Source organism: Typopeltis vanoorti, chromosome 2 (genome assembly GCF_054136105.1).
Source record: "Typopeltis vanoorti isolate ZY-2024b chromosome 2, IOZ_Tvanoo_1.0, whole genome shotgun sequence".
Taxonomy (NCBI): Eukaryota; Metazoa; Arthropoda; class Arachnida; order Uropygi; family Thelyphonidae; genus Typopeltis; species Typopeltis vanoorti.
Window position 1 is genome coordinate 53,152,736 of NC_143550.1, and position 24,924 is coordinate 53,177,659.

Sequence of the window (24,924 nt, forward strand, 5' to 3'; positions counted from 1 at the left end):
TACAAAATATTGAGCAAAGCTGAGTGCAGATCAAAATAAGTCAAAGAATTTCAAACTGGAAAGCAACAGACATACTTGAAATGAAATTATTTCTTGGACTTTTACTTCATATGGGTCCTAGTAATTTACCATCTACTGAGCATTATTGGAATACAAATCAACTTTACAATTTGCCATTTTGGTGCTCTAAAATGAAATGAAATCGATTTCAAATTTTATTGCATCATTTGCATTTTGCAGATAATTCCCAAGCAGCTAATGATAAATTTCACAAATTAAGACCAGTCCTAGATCATTTTAATAGTGTAATGCAAAATAGCTACACACCAGACAGAAACTTATGTATTGAAGAGTCAATGGTGTTGTGGAAACGGCAGACTGGCGTTTTGGCAATACACAGAAAACAAAAAACACAAATATGGCGTGAAATTCTACGAACTATGTGAATCGAATGGATTGGAGATAAAAATAAAAATTTATACAGGAAAATCTGAATCCCTCTTTAGCGAACATGGGTCACGCATATGATATTGTATTCCACTTGATGGAAGAATATTTAGACAGGGGTTATGTGTATTGCATATGGACAATTTTTATAATTCTGTAGCTGAAGGAATCACTTTACGACAGAAAAATGTACGTGTGTGTGTGGAACGCTGAGAAATAATAGGAAAAACAATCCACCAGATGTTATTCTAAAAAAATTAAAGAAAGGGGAATTTGTCTGGCAAAGAAGAGGTCTTGTTCTGGTCAGCAAATGGAAGTATAAGAGAGAAGTTTCAAATATGCACAAATTTGAAATGGTCGAAGCGCAAAATCGGAATGGTAAATTTCAAATAAAACCAAATATCGTTAGGGATTATAATTTGGGTATGTCAGGCACCGGTCTTTCTGATCAAATGCTTTCTTACTATTCCACCATACAAAAGACAATTAGATGGCCAAAGAAATTGGCAATATTTAGTCTTTATTTGAGTTGTAAGTCAGCAGTTAGAATTGAAGGAAGTACAGGAAGATGGTTTAATGTTAAATCTGGTGTGAGACAAGGATGTACATTATCCACTCTGTTATTCATTATCTATATGGATCACATTATGAAGGAAAGTGGTATTAAACATGTCAAAATTGGAGATGTTAATGTCAGCTCCTTGCTTTATGCAGACGATGTTATACTTCTAAATAAATCCGCTACTAGTGTGCAAGATTCACTAAATTGAATAACTATTGTAATAGATATGGTATGAAGGTCAACAATAAAAAGACAAAGACAATGAAAATAGACAGCATCATTGAAAATGTCAACTGTGTTGTGAATGGAGAACCTGTGGAACAAGTAAAACATCTCATCTACTTAGGCATGATTTTTAGTGAAGATGGTAAATTAAATATGGAAATAGACAACAGAATCAACAAAGCTGGTATGGTAGAAAGTCAACTGAATAAATTCATATGGAATAAGAGAGAAATTAGTCGGAACACTAAATTAGCTGTATACAAGACAGTGTTCAAACCAGTTTTAACTTATGGATCTGAGAGTTGGGTCAGAAGTAAAACATTTGACCAAAGACTAGAGACCGGAGACGGGAGAGTCCTGAGAAAGATTAGAGGCATGAACAGATGGCATCGATGGCAATATCATATTAAAAACGAGGATATTAGGAAAGACCTTGACATTGTCAGCATCCTGGAATGCATTAGCAGAGCTAATCTCAGGTGGTATGGTCACTTAAACAGAATGGACGAGGAAAGATTAGCAAAACAAGTGTTCTCTGCCAGGTTGGCAGGAAAACGACCCAGAGGAAGACCAAGATATAGGTGGATTGATACAGTACAAAGTGCCTTAGACGATAGAAATATAAGATCTGGTAATGTCGGAGTCTTGACAAGTAAAAGACTGATTTGGAGGAAAATTGTAATAGAAAGTTAGTAATGATGTAAATTTTTCATGTAGTACTATCATATCCTGTACACCCCTTGAGGATATGTCCTTTATCACCAGAACCAACTATGAATCATCAGCATATAACAGGGTCTTCCCCTGAGACCACCCCAATACTATTAATATATAGTGTATTCATATAAATTATGCTGTTAATATAAATTAAAACAGCAGTTGTCTAAGCACAGAACCCTGTGATATTCCCCCATCCCTTAAATACCTTAATTTTCTTAGACTCAGTTTCTCCATACATAACTTTTCAGCTATTTTCCTATCTATGCCATGACAGATTATTTTGTACATTTATCCCCCTTGAGCTGATATCATAGTCTCCAATGTGGAAAAGGAAAGTGGTAGACTCTCAATGAGATATCTCCTGTCAAATATTTTGGCAAAATTCATAAATTAAGGAACATAGAGAAAAATCACAATAACACAAAACAACAAATTTGAATGCAGTTCAGTTGAAGGCAGTATGATATAAGATGTGAAATAAATACCCACAAAAATTGTAAATACATAGTTTAATTCAATAAAAAAAGGTACATCAAGACTATATTAAAAAAAAAAACAATAAAAAGATCAAAATGAGATGGTCAAAGTGTCTCAATAAGGAATATGGTAACCCTTCATCGCAATACAGCACTATCTCAACAATGTTTCATACTGTTTATAATGATGTTCCAGGAGCTCAGTTGGTCATAACATGAATTACTCCTGCTTTGCAGAAGCAATTCGTGTTATTGCTCCTATATATTTTGTAAAGAGGTCCATACATATGATAGTGTCCTCTTGAAGATTCTGATCCACTAGCTTCACTTGATGAGGACAGGCATCATCATCTTGCAGGATAAATGCCTCCTCTATTGCACCTGCATACAGATGAAAATAGGGGTACAGGACATCATCTCTATAAGTTGCTGCATCCATGGTTCCATTAGCAAATACATAATGGTCAGTGCATTCATCCAATGAGATGTCTCTCCAAACCATCACACTACCTCCAACATAAGTGTCCCTTTCACAAATACAGAAGGATGATAACGTGCCCCTGGTTCTCTTCACTTCAGAGTATGCCCGATATTGTTGTTTTGTAGAGCAAATCAGGACTCTTTTCTAAACAATACCAACCCCATTGGTCTTGTGTCCAGTTGACATGGAGCCTGACCCATTTCAAAAGTTCTCTCCTATGACGTTGGAATAGGGGCATGCAGACTACTAATTGCCTACATAGAGAATACCTTCCGAACACAATGGAAGCACTGATGTTCCTTTAGCCAACACGAGGTCAGATCACAACTGATTTGGGATAGCACTTCTGTTTTGACAAGCAAATAATCAGAGATACTGGTTGCCACTGCAGTTGTAGCCTATGACCTTCCTTTGATGTATCTCTGGGATGCTGTTTGTGATTGTTGGAATTGCAGATGTTTTCTAGGCATCAGTAATGAGAATGTCACATAAAAACTGTTTATTTTTATGAACACCTTTGACCACAGATTAAAATTCATTATTTGATATGAAGAAATAAATCTGAGAACTTCTTAAATTTAACCCTAACTAGATCCAATCATCACATTTAGTACTAAGGTATACCATAAACCCACCAACATCAGGATTACTTGCATTTATCCTCCCATCAACCACTATTAGCTTAATACAATCATGCATCCTGAAATAATGTTCCATCTTCTCCGCTAGAGGGCCAGGGGAACAGTCGTGTTTTCAGGGAGCTCCCGAAAGCTAAGTACAATTTTGAATGGAAATTAGAATATATGTTAAAAATCATAACGTAATATTGTCTAAATTTGGTAGCTTGTTGTGTCTGTGTGATTTTGGTGTAAATTCCGTAAACTATTTAGTCTTTAACGATACGTTTCATATATTTGAATATGGCGCCAATGCGACGTAAGATAATGGCGTCCAAAAATACGACGCCATTGTTCAAAAACTATAATGTGAGAGAATTTGCCCAATGTGATGTGTGTGGAATGTATGCATTCCCGAATGAGGCTGGAGTATAGATTGAAAGTGATAGTGGTGGGAGAATGTGTAGAAAGTGTATGCAAAGTGAGGAGTCGAAGTATGTGTCAGGTTGTGAGACAGTTATGGTTGAAGAAAGCCAGAATGCGAGTGAAATTAGTGGCTCGATAGGGAATTGCGGTGTACAAGATGGTCTAAGAAAGAGTGAGAGCAATTATACAGAAAGAGAAAATGGTTTGAATGATAAAAAAAATGAGGAATTATTTGTAGGAAGTGAGATCGCTAGGCTGCAAGCAGTGATACAAGATGCGCAGCGGCAATTAGAGCACCTGCAAAACTCTTTCCAGAGTGATTCGGCTAACGTAAATAAACAGCGTGGGCGAGTTTCCGAAATGAAGGAGAGAATGTTGTATGGTGACTCGTTATTAAGAGGAGTAATAGATGGGAGTGTAACTAAATCGTACTTACCGGGTGCGAAATTTAAGGATGTAAGTGAGAGCATTAGAGTGCAAAAACAGAGGGTGAAAGAAATAACAATTGTGGCTGGTACGAATGAATTGAAAGGTGATAAATTTTTTATGAGAGAGGACTTGAAAGTATTGTTAAAGGTAGCGAAAGAAAAGAGTGACAGAGTTAGAATGGTGAGTCTGTTACTGCGGTATGACAGAGAGGAGTTTAGAAGGAGGGCCATAATCGCAAATGATATTATGCGCAGGTTATGCGGACGGTGTGGTGTGGAATTTGTGGACGTGTGGAATGAGTTTGATGGGCAAAAGGACTTATACAAGATGGATGGCCTGCATTTAAATGGACTTGGTGTGCGGAGACTGGAAAAAGTGTTGCTGAATGAAGTGAAAATGGATGTGCAGAACCAGGGAAACTAGAACTACCAAGGAGGGGGGAAGTGGATATCCAGATATCAGTGAGACAGTTGAGTGTAAAAATGTATATAATGTACCTGAGCCAGCAATAAGGACAAAAAATGGAAATGGGACATTTAGAATAACGCATCAAGATAGGGGTGGGACAAAGGGAACACTGCAATTCATGTATACTAATGCCAGGAGTATTAGGAACAAGAAGGAAGAATTTTTGGCCTTGATTGGCTCTTCCTGGCCACAGGTTATTGGCATTAGTGAAACATGGCTGACGGAAGATGATATAGTTAGTGGGATAGAATGTGTAGGTTATAGTATGTTTAGGAGGGACAGAGAGAATAAAATTGGGGGAGGGGTGTTATTGATGATAGCTGATGAACTGCAGTCAAGGAGAATTGAAGTATTGCAGGATAGTGAAAGGAGCTCATTTGAGGCTATTTGGTGTGAGATTGATACTGGCAGAATAAAATACAGTTGGGTGCTGCTATAGACCAGGTGATGGAATAGATGGTGGAGATGGTATGCATAAACAAATTGATGAAATGAGTGGAAGGAGGGTAATTATTATGGGGGATTTCAACTATGGTAACATTGATTGGAAGGAGGAGAGGACACATGTGAGGAAGGAAATGGATTTTATTCAATTATTAAGGGATAACTATCTGAAACAGCATGTAATTGAAAATACTAGGGGTGTGAGAGTGCTTGACCTGGTAATAGTATCTGAGAATTTGACTGTAATGAATATGACCATGTTGCCACCTATTGGTGAGAGTGATCATAAGGTCTTGACCTGGGAGGTGGCTAAAGGTGTGAAATTTGTGATTAAGACAGGGTATATGTGGAATTACCGTGCTGGCAAGTATGACAAGCTTAGGAGATTGCTTGGATCAGTGCCATGGCATGTACAACTGCAAGGGCTGGACGTCGATAGAGCATGGGATGTGATCAAAGAGCATTTACAGGAGGTTATGGCTGATTGTATACCTAAGGTCCGAATAGTGAAACAAGGAGGGGGTAAATGGATGAATAACACCATTAAGCTTGAGCTGCAAAAAAAAAAGAAACAACTATGGAGGGAATTTAAAGAAAGGGGTGACCTGCAGGCACACGAACAGTATAAAGTACAGGCCAGAAGGGTAACGAGTGTGGTAAAAACAGCAAACGCCGATTGTGAAAGGAAACTAGCTATGCAAGCAAAAGAGAATCCCAAACAGTTCTTTCAATATGCTGCAAGCAAGAAAAAAACTGTACATGGCAAAATGATTTTAAGGAATGACAATGGTAAAGAGTTCACTGAACCAGTCGATATAGTGGAGTTACTGAGCGCGCACTTTGCAAAAGTATATCATCCAGGTGGTGACGTTGAAAAAATGAAGGAACCGTTAGTTTATATGGGAATTGTGATGAATGAAGTGGAGGTGAATAGTCTATTACAGAACCTTAATGTGAATACATCTGTGGGATTGGATGGTATACCGGCACGGGTCTTGCATGAAGCGGCTAATGAATTATCAGTGCCCTTGACCATGTTGTTTAATCTGAGTCTCAGGTCTGGCTTAGTCCCGAAGGCGTAGAAAGAGGGGAAAATAGTTTCACTGCATAAAGGAGGATCCAAGACTACGGTTGCAAATTACCGACCGATCAGCATATCAGGAGTCGTTGTCAAGGTCTTGGAGAAAGTAGTCAAGGGAAAAATACAGGAATGGATTGATGAAAATGAGATACTGTACAGAGGACAGCATGGCTTTGTGAAGGGTAGATCATGCCTCAGTAACTTGCTCAAGTTTTATAACAAGGTGACGGCTGAACTGGATAAGGGAAATGGGCTTACAGTGATACTGCTGGACCTGGCAAAGGCATTTGACAGGATACCACATGGAATTCTAATCCGTAAACTACAACATATGGGAATGGATATAGGGTTGGTGAGATGGATAGCTGGGTGGTTGATGGAGAGATATCAAAGAGTAGTTTATTCACGAGTAGAGTCCAAAAAACGGCCTGTGACTAGTGGTGTGCCACAGGGTTCTGTTCTTGGACCACTGCTGTTTAATCTGTTCATTAACGATATAGGGAAGGGTCTAAGTGGGACAGTTCATTTGTTTGCTGATGATGCAAAGTTGGGTAGGGCGATAGTGAATGCAGAAGATGTCAAAGTCTTGCAAGATGACTTAGATAGATTGGAGTTCTGGACTAAGGAGAATGGATGTCAATTTAATGTGACAAAATGTAAGGTTATGCATTTCGGAGTGAAAAGATTAGCAGCAGTATACCACATCGGTGGAACTGTACTCCAAGAGATTGATGAGGCCAGGGACTTGGGAGTGTTGGTGGATAGGGAGATGAAGTTTAGGGGGCACATTGCAAAAGTAGCTAAATCAGCTCATCAACTCACTTGGTTGTTAAAAAATACCTTGACGAGCAGAGAAAAACAAGTTATTGTACCTCTGTACCGAGCCCTGATAAGACCTCATCTCGACTACTGTGCCCAGATTTGGTCACCTCTGTTCCTTCTTGATGGGGAGGAGGTTGAGAGGATCCAGAGGCGAGTGACTAAGATGATAGCAGGTCTATGGAATGAACCATATGAGAACAGGTTGAAGATTTGTGGGTTGCAGAAACTAGTTGATAGGCGGAAAAGGGGAGATATGATTGAGACATTCAAATTGCTAAAAGGATTCTATAGGATTAATTCAGATGATATTTTTGAGATCAGGACTGGTGGTGGGAGAACTAGGGGACACCCATGGAAGCTGGGCAAGAGCGTGGTTAGCAGGGGTGTTAGAGCTGGGTTCTTTACTTTTAGAGTGGTAAATGAGTGGAATAAGCTTCCAGAGTCTGTTGTGGGTGCTATGACAGTGAGCGAGTTCAAGGCAAGGTATGATAGATACTGTGAGAATGTTGAACAGCTGTGTGAACATGATGTTTAGGGCCTCCCTCGATGAGTCTAAGGACTCCTGGAGTAGCCCGTGGTAATAATAATAATAATCTTCTCAGAGCAACTTATCTAAATCCTACATTACCTTAAAATTCCCATACATTCATATCTACAAAGCCATGAAATGCATCTTTATATATTCTAATTACAAAATTGTCTTCTCAACAACAGTCTGGGCAAAATACCTGCTATATTGCATCCATTATTTGTTTCTTAAATTTAATTTAACTGAACATTAGTGAGATTGCAACATTCCCTTACTAGACTACTTACATTCCACCACAAAGAAGAAATGCAAACAAAAATATATTAACATTATCCCACTACTAAAATATGACTGCTTGCAATACAGTCAAAAACACATCCCCTCGGCTGCGAAGGTTACACCGTTTATTTCCAAGAAAATGAAACCAAATCTTTAGCAATAAGAACCAATGTAGTGAACACAAAGAAAGTCTATAGAATCTTCACCTTGTAGCAATTAAATAAAATGAATTACTCCCCATCACTCTTGAACCAACCAAACACCTCTTAATATAGAATTTTGAATCATGTGGCAAGCTCATAGTTAGTTTTGTTTAAAACCTAAAGATGATTTGTAATCTGTGCAATTAGCCAAGTGGCTATGTGCTTCACAACAATATGCCTGGGAAAAGAACGTCCTGGGTTCGATTCCCGTCATTGATGTGAGGAGCTAAGGATCTTTCTCAGACATAGCCAAGTTAGCTGGTCTTGGCCATGGACTGCAGGGTTTTCTCCCCAGTTTATCTGGAGTTTTTCATCTTGCAAGCAGACAAACTGGCTTTGAGAACTGAACGCTTCCACAGACAGAAGATACACTGGGAGGCATAGGGCTAACTACCTTATCTTTGTGTATGATTGTGGTTAAATGAAGAAAAACCCTCAACGCTGCAAGGTAAAAAAAGAGGGGGGGGGGGAAGGAAGATGATGATGATTTGTATGAAATGGCAGAATGCCATTATGCTGCTGGCTTTGTATATATATTTTATAAGTTTTGTTTCTTTTATGCTTTTAATTTTTACTTCCCAAATTTTTAAATTCTTAATCTTTCAAAATTTAGTGTCTATTTTATTCATTATCTTCTCTGCTATTGAATATATGCACATATTTTTCATCATCCTCAACTTTTTCTTACTATACATTTTTCAGCTGAATCCAGTTCAGCGCCCAAATATCATGTTATCTCTAACTTCTTAAAAATATACACCCAGGTATGTCATTTAATACTATTTTTAATATAATTTAGATAAAAAATTTCATTTTAGTTAGAACTAAAATTCAGCCTTAGTTTGGAATAGGAGAGCTCCGTTAGCAAATAAGCTTTGATATTTCTGCTCACTGTTTGAAAATTAAGAGTCACAAAATATTTCAGAAAATCCCAATCAAAAATTAAACTTAATTAATCTAAGTATTCATATTTCAAAGAATTCTAGTAATTTTGCCTATGAAACAATTAAGATTCATCTTAGCCAAATTGTGAAACATTCTAAAATAATGTTCTACTCCAAACAAACTTCCTTGTGATAACTGGGTTACTAATCTCTCCAATCAACAATTAATGTGAACTTAGTGTTTTAGCCTCAGGCCATAAATGTTTCATTGTTCTTTACTTGGACTTGGTATAGAATATTAATGGATACATCACAGTATGTATTTTTTGTACTTTTTTTTTCAATCCTATTTGCTTTAATAGTACAATTTGGCCATTCCCAAAAATGTGCAAAGATTTTACAAAACCCTCCATAGCTGTACGTAGTTGTACAGCATAAACAACAGCCTCCAATTAACATGTATTTTCTTGAACAAAATACTGTGCCTGCTCAGAAATCCAACAATCAGGTATTACATTTTTTAGAATAATTTAAATCTCTTTTCCATTTTCAGATTATTGTTAGAATTTTGTGTTCCTTTGCACTGAAAGTTTATTCTGCAATTCTACAACTGGTCCGTGTGCGTACACACGTACACACGTACACACACACACACACACACACACACACACACACACACACACACAAGATGCAGCCCAATGCTGCCCTTAGGTCAAATCTTGATTTCATAAGAAATTTAACATACAAATATCTCTAAATTGCTATCCAACACTCATTCCTCTTATTAAAAATATCACTAATTTTTGTGTGTTATTAAATTAGACAACTTGATTCCGATGATATAATGATAAATTTTGACATCCACTTACTCTTTGACAATGCTCCCATAAATACTCCCATAAAAATTCCCCCAAAAAAACTCTTGAATATCTATCTTCTGAATCTTAAGTTGATATTGTTAATATTTTTTAAAATCTGTTATAAATTCAGAATATTTCAACTGGAATGCCAACTATATAATCAGAGAGAATTGGAAGAACAAAGCTTGGGTCACTACTTCAATGGTAGAAAAGTGTGAAGACAATAAATCATCTATCATAACATGCAGTAACTGACCAGAAAGAAAACTGGTATTACTGAATAACAGCGTGGAAGAGAGACCATAGAATGGCTGTTTGTTGTGAGAGCCTAATGCCAAACCTGACAGATATTTCAGACATGTCAAGGTGGCTGGACAAGTTTCTCTAAACTTATTTAGAGAAATAAGAGATGTCCATTGTTGAGTGATATCAATGAAGTGTTTCACTTTAGATTAAGAATAAATACTGATGGATAGAATCACAAGAATTAGCAACCACCAGTTTACTGGCAGTTGCTGATTAACTAACAAGACTTCTGAGAGCAAAGAAGTTGTTCGTTTATGGTCTTCTCCATTATTTTAGAGACGAATGAAATTAGGACTTACCCTAACTTCAGCTGTCTCGAATCTTATCTCCCATTTGTAGAATGACCTGAATATGGAGTAATTTCCATGGGATAGATCCCAGCTGAATGTGAGAGTGTGTGGTGAAACTGGAGATGACATACATGGAAACACAAGTTCCCACTTATGTGATCTCCAATTTCATAACATTTTTTAATTTAAGGTATTGGTTATACATGGTGCTGTTTGGAATTAAAGTTGGAATTCTGTGATGATTATCTGTAATTATAGCCAAAGCAGTTTTTATTTAATCCTATAAGTAAAATGTAAGAGGGGATGAGGGTGGAGGGTTTCAAATCAGAACCAGTAGACTTTGTGATATAGGTTACTTAAAATTTTTCTGATGATACATTAAAGTATAGTATGGATAGGAAGACCTACCTAAATAAATTTATTTTAAGTAGACAATAAATACTTAAATAAATTTATTTAAGTATAACACTGAATCAACTTTCTCTTTAGGCAAGGTTGTTTTTTTTGAGTACAGCAGTGCTATCCAGATATGCATGGGAAAGAGAAACACTCATGGAAAACTGAAATCAATAACCCTGACAAGGGGCCAAAAAATCAGCACCGCTGTCTGCACAAGAACCCAGTAATTTTATATTTTACCATTTTAAAGTAAAATTTGTAATTACTGGTGATTTCTGTGGCTATTGTAAACTTATATATAAGCTGAGGGTAATGCCATCTCATGTCATTATGATAATGCTACATTTTCTACTTGGTAAGCCTTAACACACTTGTTGGAAACTAAAGTTTGGATAGGGGACAGGTTTCAATAGAATGTGAGATGAAAGCATGCATTTCCCATAACAACTGCTTCTCTGGTTCACTAGCACATAAGAGAAATGTAATTTAATAATCACTCCATAGTTAGTTGTTAAAAGCTGAATATTTAGAAAAGGATCCAGGTTTCCTGTACTGAGAATATTAAAAATGTTAATTAAAAGAGAAAAAAAAAATTTCTTCAATAACAGACTTTGAGCTCAAATGTAGTGCTTCCATAACCCTGTTGAAATGATGTGTCCTTTAGTCAAAAGACATAGTGAAAAGGTTAAAATACTTTTCTAAGGTGTAAAGAACATTTATAAGATTTTCAACTGAGGAAGATTCAGTCAGTCTCATATGGAAGTAGCAGGGTTTTATACTTAAAATACAATTTTATTTAATGCTGACTATAAAAACAAACTTATATTATAGCCTACCAGTTTCACCAGCAGACTGTCTGGCTTTTTCAAGGCGTTTATGAAAAGACATAAAAACTAGTAAATGCAAATTGAAAGGGACATAAAAAAGTTGTAAACCAACTAGTAGATAAGGTTACACGTTCGCGTGACAGAGAGGACTTATTGTTCTTATTTATTATCACGCATGCGTGTTTGTTGTAAACATGTAATGTGATTACTTGATTAAGAGAGAGGATAAGGTTTTTCCATGAACTGTTTAGAATTACACCCTGATTTCTGTTGAGGTTTCCGCCGGTTATTGACACTATTGTGGCTTCCTTGAATAAACGATGTCTGTAGTCGTCATTGAGATATGGCATGGAGCTGTTTTGCCAATCTATCGTGTGGTTAGACGTACAGAAATGATGTGCTTAGATGGAAGAGATACTTCTGTTGTGGTTTACATCACCAACATGTTCTTTTTGTCTGATTTCTAAACTCTGTGAAGTTTGTCCTATGTAGGCAAGACCACAGGAGCAGGGAATGTAATATACTCCTGGATATTTGTAGAAAGGTACTTTATCTTTTGGGGATCCTAAAACTTGCCTGATGCTGGTGGTTGGTTTGAAGACCACTCTGATGTTGTAGGCTCTTAGTGTACTTGCTATTTGATAAGAAATTGACTTGACGAAAGGGATCACTACAGTAGAAACGTGCTGGGAGTGTGATTCTTCTTGTCTGGGGTTGTCACTGTATAGATATTTTTTATGATGTTTTGAGGATATCCATTTTGTGATAATGTGTTGGCTATTAGTGAGAGTTCAGTCTAGGTATCCTCCTCTTCTGATATAAATTTTCTGGCCCTATATTTCAACATGTGGATAATGCTCAGTTTGTGTGTCTTATGATGGCTTGAAGTATAATGAAGATATCTTCCAGTATATGTGGGCTTTCTGTAAATAGATCATTTCACACTGTTTGATTGTTTCTTTATCAAAATGTCTAAAAAATGCAGTTGGTTGTTGTTTTCCACTTCCAGAGTGAATTTTATCTTGTTATGTATTGAGTTGATTTTATCCCCAAACTATTTTATGTTTTCCAAGCTGTCTTGCCATATAATGAAGATATCATCGACATATCTCCACCATGTAGATGGTCTGGGGGAGATTGTGGAGAGAATTTCTTTTTCAAGTTTTTCCATGAAAAGGTCTGCACAAGATTTTTTAGACATTTTGATAAAGAAACAATCAAACGGTGTCAAATTATCTATTTACAGAAAGCCCAAAGATACTGGAAGATATCTTCATTATACTTCAAACCATCACAAGACACACAAATTGAGCATTATCCACATGTTGAAATATAGAGCCAGAAAGTTTATATCAGAAGAGGAGGATACCTAGACTGAACTCTCACTAATAGCCAACACATTATCACAAAATGGATATCCTCAAAACATCATAAAAAATATCTATACAGTGACAACCCCAGACAAGAAGAATCACACTCCCAGCACGTTTCTACTGTAGTGATCCCTTTCGTCAAGTCAATTTCTTATCAAATAGCAAGTACACTAAGAGCCTACAACATCAGAGTGGTCTTCAAACCAACCACCAGCATCAGGCAAGTTTTAGGATCCCCAAAAGATAAAGTACCTTTCTACAAATATCCAGGAGTATATTACATTCCCTGCTCCTGTGGTCTTGCCTACATAGGACAAACTTCACAGAGTTTAGAAATCAGACAAAAAGAACATGTTGGTGATGTAAACCACAACAGAAGTATCTCTTCCGGCTAAGCACGTCATTTCTGTATGTCTAACCACACGATAGATTGGCAAAACAGCTCCATGCCATATCTCGATGACGACTACAGACATCGTTTATTCAAGGAAGCCACAATAGTGTCAATAACCGGCGGAAACCTCAACAGAAATCAGGGTGTAATTCTAAACAGTTCATGGAAAAACCTTATCCTCTCTCTTAATCAAGTAATCACATTACACGTTTACAACAAACATGCATGTGTGATAATGAATAAGAACAATAAGTCTTCTCTGTCACACGAATGTGTAACCTTAGCTACTAGTTGGTTTACAATGTTTTTTATGTTCCTTTCAATTTGCATTTACTAGTTTTTATGTCTTTTCATAAACGCCTTGAAAAAGCCAGACAGTCTGCTGGCGAAACTGGTAGGATATAATATAAGTTTGTTTTTATGGTCAGCATTAAATAAACTTGTATTTTAATTATAGGGTTTTATATCAGTTCATCTTCCCTCCCAGGAGAAACAAAACACACAACTGGTACAGCAGCTGTGTGGGAGGTAGTAAAAACTATAGAGATAAGATTAACTATCCTATCATAATATAGGTTTATAAAAGCTAAATTACCTGGCTATAGCAGCCAACTGAGCATGATATTAATAGAGAGATAAAATTAGCTCAACAGTTGTTTCAATTCTTCCTTCTGGGCTCATATTTCTGATCTACAGTAAAATTCCAATGTTACTCAAAATAAAAAAAAAATTCTACACATGACTGATTTTAAATATAAGATCATACATATAAATTCATGCATAAAATCGATTTTAGAAACTAACTTACTTTGGCAATTTCTCTAGAGAGTTGAAGGCAACCCTCCTTGTGTTCAGGCTTCAATATTTGTGTAATAGTTCTGTAACCAGCAAGAGCCTTCTTCCTGTCTTCAATTTCTTCATACAAATTGCAGCGCTTCCAAAGAAGGCCTATGTTTTCAGGATCTAATTTTATAGCTAAATACATATTTGCAAATTATTAACATTATTAAATAATATACATCGTGAAAACATTAAAGTAAATAAGTTTCCTGTAATTTTATATGGTGTAAAACTATCAACAAAAATTGCTTGAAAGGCTGAATTTTTTTTTCAAGTATTTTAAATATTTCAGTTCAAGTTGCCTAGCTAGTATGAATCAGACACAAGCCACAATCACTCAGCTTTCTAATAAACAGTAAAATTAAACAGAGTTACCTGCATGACCAACAATTATTTATAATGTTCAGATCATGATTTCAGAGAAAAACTTATGTAATAAGTTTTGTGTTCACCTGAGATAACTATAGTAAGATGCGAACAATTAATAAAGTTAAAATGTATAGTGCTGGTAAACGTTTTTTTGAAAATAAAATACACAAGCTTCAGTGCTTTTGATTTTCCAAAATTTTACCATAAAACGCTTTGCTATTTTTTTGTTCATTGTCTAAAATATTAACCATTACAAATCAGGAGAGAATTTCAAGAAATCTTGTACAGCTGAAAGTCAACAAGGAGACTGCAAACAATCATTTAAAAGTACATTTTGTGACAGCAATCACAACATCAAAAAGACAAGACACCAAGATCTAGGTGGATTGATGCAATTAACAGCGCCTTAAGATATGACAATATTTTAGTTACTAATTATTTTAGTAAATATTTGAGTTAGAAGTTAGTAATAATAATATATGCATTAGTATTAATTACTATCAGATGTAGTACTATTGTGACATCCTGAAAGTAAACATCAGGAAATGATGATGATGAATTACGAATAGAAAGTACTTTGTCATTTTTTCCAGCTTCTCAACGGATCATGGAACTGAAGAAGAGAAGCCAGTTTGAGTTGTAAACTTGGATATCTCTAAGGATGATTTCTTTGCTGATGGGTATTTAGACAACTGAGAATCAATCTTCAAAATTGAATGATCAAAGAGGTCCAAATGGTAATCAGAATTTGGGGAATGATAAAAGCAATAAAAAGAGTGTGACCAAACCATCCTGAACCAGAGAAGATTCTAAGCTTGGCATCTCTGAAAAGAAATATGACATCTAATAAAAGGCACATGTACCAACCTTGTAAGAGAAAGAGTGTTTTTTTTAATGTTGTTTTATGTTTGTTTGTTTATGATTCCTGCTACTGTCTTTTCTGCGATAAATTATTTTGTGATAAATTATTCACAGCATTTCTTTGTGTCCTTTATAAAGGTGAAAGACTTGCAAACATATCTCATGAATTTATGTATTTTGATACCACCAATCTAGTAATTATATGAATTATTTGTTAGCATCATACATACTATACAAACAACCTTTGTGAAATTTACTCACACACACTTATGTGCTAAGAAAAAATATCAAAACACTGATGGAAGTCTTCCTCATGAACAAGTTAATAACAACATACTTTTATTCAGAGATATTGGATAGACAGCAATTAGCATTGCAGCACACATCAATGTTATGTCATTATAGCATAAATGTTTAGATATGTGGTATTTCTGAAACCTATGAAAGTATTCAGAAACACTTATCTAAAAGTTTTTATTCAGAGTTCTCACAGGATGTGCAGCAATACAGAATTGATTACTTTCACTGATAAGTATTAAAAATAACTAGACAACAAAAGGTAAAATATTACCTTTGTAATATATTAATTAATAAATACTTATCTAATAAGCTTAGCTAAAAGTAGCTATTATTCTCAAGTATCACAGGTTCAAATTCAATCAATATTTTCTAATGATGAATATATGAAAATTTTTTATCAGAGTGTATAGGAGGAAAGATGCATTGGTTTATTTTGAATGAAATATATACATTTAAAGACATGACTTTCAAGAGCATAAAGAGAAATAAATAAATAAATGGATGGATGACTGCACACAACTGAAATATAAATTATATGCACACACTTAAACAAATACTTCAGTGGTATTAGTGAACAATAAATTAACATTCTTGGTTCTGAAATGCAAAAAAAGAAATAAATAAATAAATAATACAAAAATTCTTGTTTATCACAGCACACTCACTTTTTTCTTCATTTCGAAACTGTTTACCAATGGCAACTATGATACTTCAAAGTTTCTTGTAATTATGAGTTTTTTTTAAGAATTAAACCTTAAGAGCCTTTTCCATTTGTACATTCTTTAGAATAAAAATATTACACATAAAACTCATCCAAAAGCATATCAGTGCATTCAAATACAAAGATATCTGCTACTTTTATACCATCAGCAAAAAGGAAATACACATTTTATTACACATAAAACTCATCCAAAAGCATATCAGTACATTCAAATACAAAGATATCTGCTACTTTTATACCATCAGCAAAAAGGAAATACACATTTCATAACCAAATCTGTTAAAACATATATCACAGCTAAAGTAAAATAATCTGTTGAAATCAACATCTTGTTTAAAATATGAAGACCAGCAGCACTCACACTTAAAAGAATCATACAAAACTATTCTTGCTTAGCAAAGATGTAAACATTTCAACACCATGAGTTGCTTTGTTTGCATCTTTGGGATGCACTAGCCTTTTAGATATCATCAATGTACCCTCAAGAGGGGGGGGGTACAGGATATGATGATACTACATGAAAAACTTACCTCATCACTAACTTCCTATCTACAATTTTCCTCCAAATCAATCTGTTACCTGTCAAGACTTCAATATTATCAGATCTTATATTTCTATCTTCTAAAACACTCTTTACTGTATCAATCTACCTATAACTTCGTCTTCCTCTGGGACTTTTTCCTAGAGGCAGAGAACACTTATTTTGCTAATCTTTCCTCTCCCATTCTGTTTAAGTGACCATACCACCTGAGATTAGCTATGCTAAAACATTCCTGGATGCTGACAATGTCAAGTTCTTTCCTAATATCCTCGTTTTTAATATGATATTGCCATTGATGCCATCTGTTCATGCCTCTAATCTTTCTCAGGACTCTCATATCTGCAGTCTGTAGTCTTTGGTCAAGTGTTTTACTTCTGATCTGGCTCTCAGATCCATGAGTTAAAACTGGTTTGAACACTGTCTTGTATACAGCTAATTTAGTGTTCTGATTAATTTCTCTCTTATTCCATATGAACTTATTTAATTGACTTTCTACCATACCAGCTTTGTTGATTCTGTTGTCTATTTCCATATTTAATTTACCATCTTCACTAAAAATTGTGCCTAAGTAGCTGAAATGTTTTACTTGTTCCACAGGTTCTCCATTCACAACACAGTTGACATTTTCAACGATTCTGCCTATTTTCATTGTCTTTGTCTTTTTATTGCTGACCTTCATACCATATCTATTACAACAGTCATTCAATTTAGTAAGGGAATCTTGCAGCCTTGTACCACAGCTAAAGTATAACATCATCCACAATAAAGTAAAGAGCTGAGATTAACAATTTTGATATCAAGTTTAATACCACTTTCCTTCATAATGTGATCCATATAGATAACGAATAACAGAGGTGATAATGTACTTCCTTCAATTCTAACTGCTGACTTACAACTCAAATAAAGACAAAGTATTGCTTGATATAATGCCCCACTGACACCATACAACTGTAACGTTTTGAATAGCTTCTCTCTTGGTACCTTGTCATATGCTGTTTCCAGATCAGAGAAAACTTAAATACAGATCATTGTTATATTCCCATGACTTCTCAACTATTTGTCATAAATTGAAAATCTGATCCTGACAGCCTCTATTTAGCCTGACTCAAGCTTGTTCTTCACCAAGCTTCTCTTCCACAATCCTTCTCAACCGTTTATCAAGTATACTGACATAAATCTTACCAGGAACCCTCCGTAGAGAAATACCTCTGTAATTCTCACATTCACTTTTATTTCCCTTTTTGTATATATGGGTACTATGAGAGCTCTACTCCAATCATCTGGAATACATCCCTCTGTCCAGGACTTCTGAACTATGCAGTGCAGCCACTGTTAGACTTTTATACCTCCATACTTGAGCATTTCTGGTAGAATATCATCTACTCCAGCTGCCTTTCCACATTTCAGGCTTTTGGTGGCTTTTTCTACTTCAAGTAGGGATATGTATTCCTGATTGCATGTCTGTTTAGTGTTTTTTTATCACTGTGCTGTCATCACTGTTTGTTTCAGTTAGCAATTTTTCAAAGTAATTACTCCATACATCAAGGATATCTTTATCTCTAGTTTTCATGTCACCTTTATCAACTCTAATTCATTTTACAGTACTCTTTCCTTCATTTCTGAGCTTTTTCAACAACCTACAGAATATCTTGCCACCTACTTGATATTTATTTTCTATGTTCTTACCAAAATCTTCCCATGACTTTTGTTTAGCTAGTTTTACACAGTGTTTACCTTTCCATATTTGTTTCTGTATTCTTTAAGAGCACAAGATGAGTTATTTGCCAGGAACTTTTGATATGCTTTCTTCTTTTCCTTCACTGCCTCTTTTACTTCCTGTGTCCACCATGGAGTTCTGAATTTTCTATCATTGCAGACAACCTCACCACATGCCTCTCTGGCTGAATCAATCAGGGTTTTTCTTTAAGGTTTGCCACTGAATCTCCAAGGTTTGGTTCCTGTTCTCATACTCTTTCATTTTATCTTGAATAATCTTTGTGTATTTTAGTCTTCAGTTTACATTTATTCTCATGGGCTCACTTTAGTGAGTATGGGCATGGCAAACCCAAGGTACCTGATGCTAGACCATGCCTTACTTCATGTAATATACATTTGTTATATTATCTGTAGACTGGTGTTTTCCCCTTCTTTCTTTGCTTCTTTCTTGCTCCTTACCCCAATGATATTAGAGTATTCAAGGACTAGGGGTGAATATTTCCTATCTTGCTATGTCATTTCGCCTATTGCAGCCACTGAAGGGGGCAAGCTAGCCCCAATAGGTGCCAGTCCCAAGCCCGGATAAATGGCAAAGATTGACGTTAGGAAGGGCATTCGGTCATAAAACTTCACTGCCAGCTCTAGCTATGATCAAATGAGTCGAAAAGAAAGTGATACAAGGGCTAGGGCATACCCTTAAGTGATGTGCAGCCACACTGCCCTACAGCTGTGAGAAGTGAATGAGGGCTACCACATCAAGGAGGGATGCGGTTAAAGAAGCGAGCCCAGCAAGTGGAGAGAATGTTGCGAGTGGGAATGTTGAATGTTGGTAGCTTGACTGGTAGGGGAGGAGGGGTGGCAGACATGATGAAGAGGAGAAAGTTGGACATTTTATGTGTTCAGGAGACAAGGTGGAAGGGGGAAAAGGTGAAGGAACTAGGAGACGGGTATAAATTGTTTTCTACTCTGGAGCAAATAAAGAGGGAAGAAATGGTGTCGGAATTGTGGTGTGTGGCAGAATGAAGGGCAAGGTACTGGAGGTGGGTAGGAGGCGAATGAAAATCATGCGAATGAAACTGGGTCTTGGAGAAGAGCACCTGGTCATCTTATGTATATACACTCCACAAGTTGGCTGTACAGCAGAGAGAGAAAGATGAATTCTGGAACGTGCTACATGAAGAAATGAGGGAACTGGAAGACAACGAGATGGTGATTGTCAGAGGAGACTTGAACGACACATAGGGAGACAGAATAGGGACTGTGAAAGGATGCATGGTGGCCATGGAGTGGAAATGATGAACCAGGAAGAAGAGAGGGTTTTGGACTTTGCAATAGCGTTTGATCCGGCAATTGTGAACTCCTTTTTCTGTAAGAAGGAAGAGCATTTGATAACATATCAAATTCACAGATTGACTACATTTTGACTAAAAGAAAAAAATCTTATGGCAGTAACAAATTGTAAGGTAACCCAACAGATGAAGTAGCGCAGCAACACCGGCTGCTGTGCGCAGACTTTAAAATAAAGTCGAAGATAAGAACCTTTGGAAGCCATGGGAGGAAGAAAATTAAGTGGTTTCGCTTAAAAGAGGAGAGTGTAAGGAACTGTTTTTAGGGAGAAGGTGTTAGAGAGGATTTCGGATGGACTAGAAAGTGTACAAGACTAGTGGAGACATAATTCAAAAGTAATTCTAAGCTATGCAATTGAGGTGCTTGGTGAAACATCCAGAAAGATTAGAGAGCAGAAGGAGGGTTGGTGGTGGAATAATAATGTACAAAAAGCAGTGACAGCTAAGAGGAAGGCAAACCAGAAGTGAGACGAGTCAAGGTGGAAGAGGACAGAGAGAAAAAGTGAGAAGCCAAGAGAGTTGTTGCACAGGCGAAGGCCATGACATATTAAGACTTTTTTTATGATCAATTAGAAACAAAGGAAGGATAGAGAAAGATTTATCGATTGGCAAAATGTAGAAATAAGGCATCAAAGGACATCGTACATGTGAAGCAGATCAAAGACTCTGGAGGAATGGTATTAAGGAGGGATGTGGATATGAGAAACAGATGGAGAAAATACTTTGAAGAGCTTTTGAATGAAGAAAATGCAAGGACTCACAGAGAAGATGGGGAGCCTTATGAGGGGATGGTGCAGAACATTAGTAGAGTGGAAGTGAAGGAGGCCATAAAGAGGATGAAGAATGGAAAATCGGTGGGCCCTGACAGGATCCCAGTGGAGGCATGGAAGAAGGAATTGGTCTGCTGTGGGACCTGTTAATAAAAGTTTGTCAACAGGAAAATATACCTGAGGAATGGAAGGGAAAGTACTCTTGTCCCCATCTACAAGAGTAAAGGGGATGCCCAAGACTGTAAGAATTACAAAGGAATAAAGTTGATGTCCCACACAATGAAAATCCTACAGAGGGTTCTTGATGGAAGACTGAGGAAGGAGGTGGAGATTGCAAAGGAGCAATTTGGGTTCATGTCTGGTCGATCGACAACAGATGCTATCTTTGGGTTATGGCAAATGATGGCAAAGTTTCGAGAGAAGCAATGGGAGCTATATCTGGTATTTATTGATCTGGAGAAAGCATATGATAGAGTGCCAAGGCAAGAAGTCTGGAGGTGTTTGAGGGAGAAGAAGGTACCGGAGAAATATGTCAGGTTGGTGCAGGAGATGTATGTACAGAAATGTGAAGACAAGAGTTCGAACCTGCCTGGGAGAGACAGAAAGTTTTCCAGTGACAGTTGGCTTGCATCAAGAGTCAGCATTAAGTCCGTTCCTGTTTAATATTGTGATGGAGGTGGTGACGGAGGAGGTGAGAGAAGATGAGCCTTGGACTATGTTGTATGCAGATGACATCATGCTGTGTGCAGAATCAAGAGAAGAAGTGGCAGCTAAACTGGAAAGGTGGAGGAAAGTACTGGAAGAGAGAGGTATGAGACTGAGCAGAAGTAAGACAAAGTATATATGTGTGTTGCAAAGTGGATGGCAGCCAGGAGACAGATCTGGAGCTGGAAGGAAGGTCAGTGACTTTAGATACTTAGGTTCAACAATGAAAGAGAATGGTGAGGTTGAGAAGGAAGTGGGATGCAGGATACAAGCAGGATGGACGAACTTGAGAGAGATGGCTGGAGTGCTAAGCGATAAGAGGGTGCCGATCAATCTAAAAGGCAAAATCTACAGGACAGTAGTGAGACCAGCTATGGCGTATGCTATGGAAACTGTGGCTCTGAGGAAAAATAACATCAGCAGATGGAGGTAGCAGAGATGAGAATGCTTAGGTGGATGTGTGGTGTTACCAGAAAGGATCATCTGAGAAATGACTATGTAAGGGGAATGGTGAAAGTTACGAACTTAGGAACAAAGACACAGGAGGGAAGGTTGAGATGGTTCTGTCATGTGATGAGGAGGAAGAAGAGTATATGGGAAGAAAGGTTATGCAGATGGATGTGCAGGGGAGGAGGAAGTGCAGACGTCCAAAGAAGAGATGGAGTAACATGGTGGAGGAGGACTTGAGGATGAAGAACTTGGATGTGGCTACAGCCCAAGAAAGGAGGTTTTGGAGGAGACTCACCACAAATAGCGACTCTACTTAAGTGGGAAAAGCTACAGAAGAAGTCTACAGTTTACATCTGAGAGCTGCTCAACTTTTATTCGCTTTAAAACTTTCTTACATGTTTTACTTTTCAATATGAAATTCAATTTTATCCTGCTCAAGACTAAATGGTGATCACTTCCAATTTCAAATCCTCTGTACACTCTGGTGTCCTGCACCAGGGAGAAAACATCACTATCAACAATAACATAGTCAATGAGACGTTTCTTATTCCTTGCCTCTTCTCTCCATGTGAATTTGTACACATTTTTATGTTGGAACATCATTTCCTACTCTGCTATTTAGATCCCCCACATGGATCAACTTTTCCTTTTCATTGTGGCTTTCGAGTTTTCAAAATTCGAGTTATCAGAATTCAAGGAGAACCGGCCTACCAGTCCAGAACACGGGGAGGCGGTGCCATATTCACCAGAGGCCCCTAGTATGTGTGTGTGTGTGTGTATATGTATATATATATATATATATATATATATATATATATATAAACCCAAGGAACCCTTTTTGTATTTTGAAGTTATTTTCACTTTAAGTGGTCTTTCATTTGATGTTAATTTTTCTTCTTATTTTTCATGGAGATCAGTGCTACCTGTAGTGAGGTAGTCTAGTCTAAGCAATTTGAGACTATGTATTGTTGTCAGGGTTGTATGTATGTTGTCCGAAACTTAGAGATTTTTAGCCCATCATTTTTGTTTAAATTTGGTTGTTTTATTAATGTTTTACATGCCTCTTTAATTTTCTTTCATACCACATTTTTGTGTGATGTAAGAGTTATTATTTATTATTATATTTGATACCTCCAGGGAGTCCACAACTCATTGAGGGGAGTACACCTACTCTACAGGTATCCGTCTCCACCACTCAACCTCATCCACCATCGCATCATCTACACCAATGCCATCTACTGTACACCATCACCACTAGTATTTTACACAGACAATCACAAACATCCATGCCCACGACAGGATTTGAACCCACAGCCTTTTGGCTGGAGAGCGGATATGCTAACCACTCGGCCAACCAGGTCGGCAAAGCGTCTTCAAAGAGTTAAGTGTCTTTCCAATCAGTTCTATGAGAAGTCTTCAAGTACATCGTTGGAAAGGCCTGTTTTTCTATGGTATGCTTTTTTTTCCTGATGTCAGATTTTATTTACTTATTTATTTTTAACCACAAGAGGTCAGGCTAGACAGAACTAAGTAGTTTCATATGTGTTACAGCTTACTATGATATGTTGCTAGTTGCTGTAATGTACAGTAATACTCCTCGCCTTATGATACTTTGGTTTATGATGAGCTGCTCATATAATGCTCTTCAATTATGGCTAGTGCCTACATATATGATGGCAAATTAGCTCAAATGTGTTTATGAGCTAATTTGTAAGTGTTTATGACTACAATTTTTTTTTTTTATTGTTATTAATAATGGCAGATAAAATTCAAGATAAGGGTGCTGTTGCTTCCAGTAAAAAAGATGTGATAATGTGTATTGAACACTGTGATAGGTCACAGGCTAACTTACTGTAATAACAGTAGTTATAAACAAAGATAAAAGTTCTTAGTGAAATTAAATGTGCTACACTAGTTAATACTACAGTTATTATGGAAAGGTGACAATCTTATTGCTGAAATGAAAAAATTTTAATGTCATAGTTAATGGCCAAACTAGTTGGCATGTTTCCTTAAGCCAGACTATTCAGAATAGCTTTCACGTTTGCAAAAATTATTCTAAATTTTTTTGTTTGCATAACTGACATAAATTAATGCTTTATTTATGCCATTTACATATGGTTGTTTAAAACTGTTATTAAACCATTACATGCATAAAAAAAATAAAAATAAATAAATAAAAATAAAAAATAAAAAAAAGGCAGCGATCCACTATATGACAAAATTTGCTATATAAAACAGTGGTCCAGAACCCAATGTGTTGTATGTATACAGATGTATATATTCCTGAAAGTGACCTTAATGTAAACACCAAAACATAGAATTTTATTATTAAAGTTTTTATCTAAAACAGTAGCTGACTCCATAAATCGAATATAATGAGTGACATTCACCATTTAATTCACTGAACGAAAAGGTCTTAACTTATATCATTGCATTGGCTGCTACTACTTTAAGACCTCAACAGACATTATTGCATTTCTGAACTAAAGTCCTTTAAATGGCATTTGTAAAATACTTTCAAATGTAGTAACTGAGTTTCTGCCTTGTCTGTGAAGAGAACCAAGAGTTCAAAAAATACTGAGAAGATAGTGACACTTTTTCAAAAACACTAATAAAGACGACTCTTAGGTAGGTTCTTTTTCTATCAACTAGAATCAATCCAACCAATCTGGATTAAGTTCTTCCTCAATTTTCTCCATTCCATTTTGTTTTTCAGCTTTCCTCCAGCAATCATAACAATTTCATCTTGCCATCTCTTCC

The 24,924-nt window shown here is 36.5% G+C and overlaps 1 protein-coding gene across 1 annotated transcript in view; it reads right to left on the reverse strand.

The window, feature by feature from the left end:
* The window catches only part of LOC150109014 (general transcription factor 3C polypeptide 3), a 306,866-nt gene that overhangs the window by 210,577 nt on the left and 71,365 nt on the right, over positions 1 to 24,924 (reverse strand). The window contains exon 10 of the mRNA XM_090411276.1: positions 14,351 to 14,517. Within this exon, the coding sequence (XP_090267402.1) occupies positions 14,351 to 14,517 (167 nt within the window). The remainder of the gene's footprint in view (positions 1 to 14,350; positions 14,518 to 24,924) is intronic.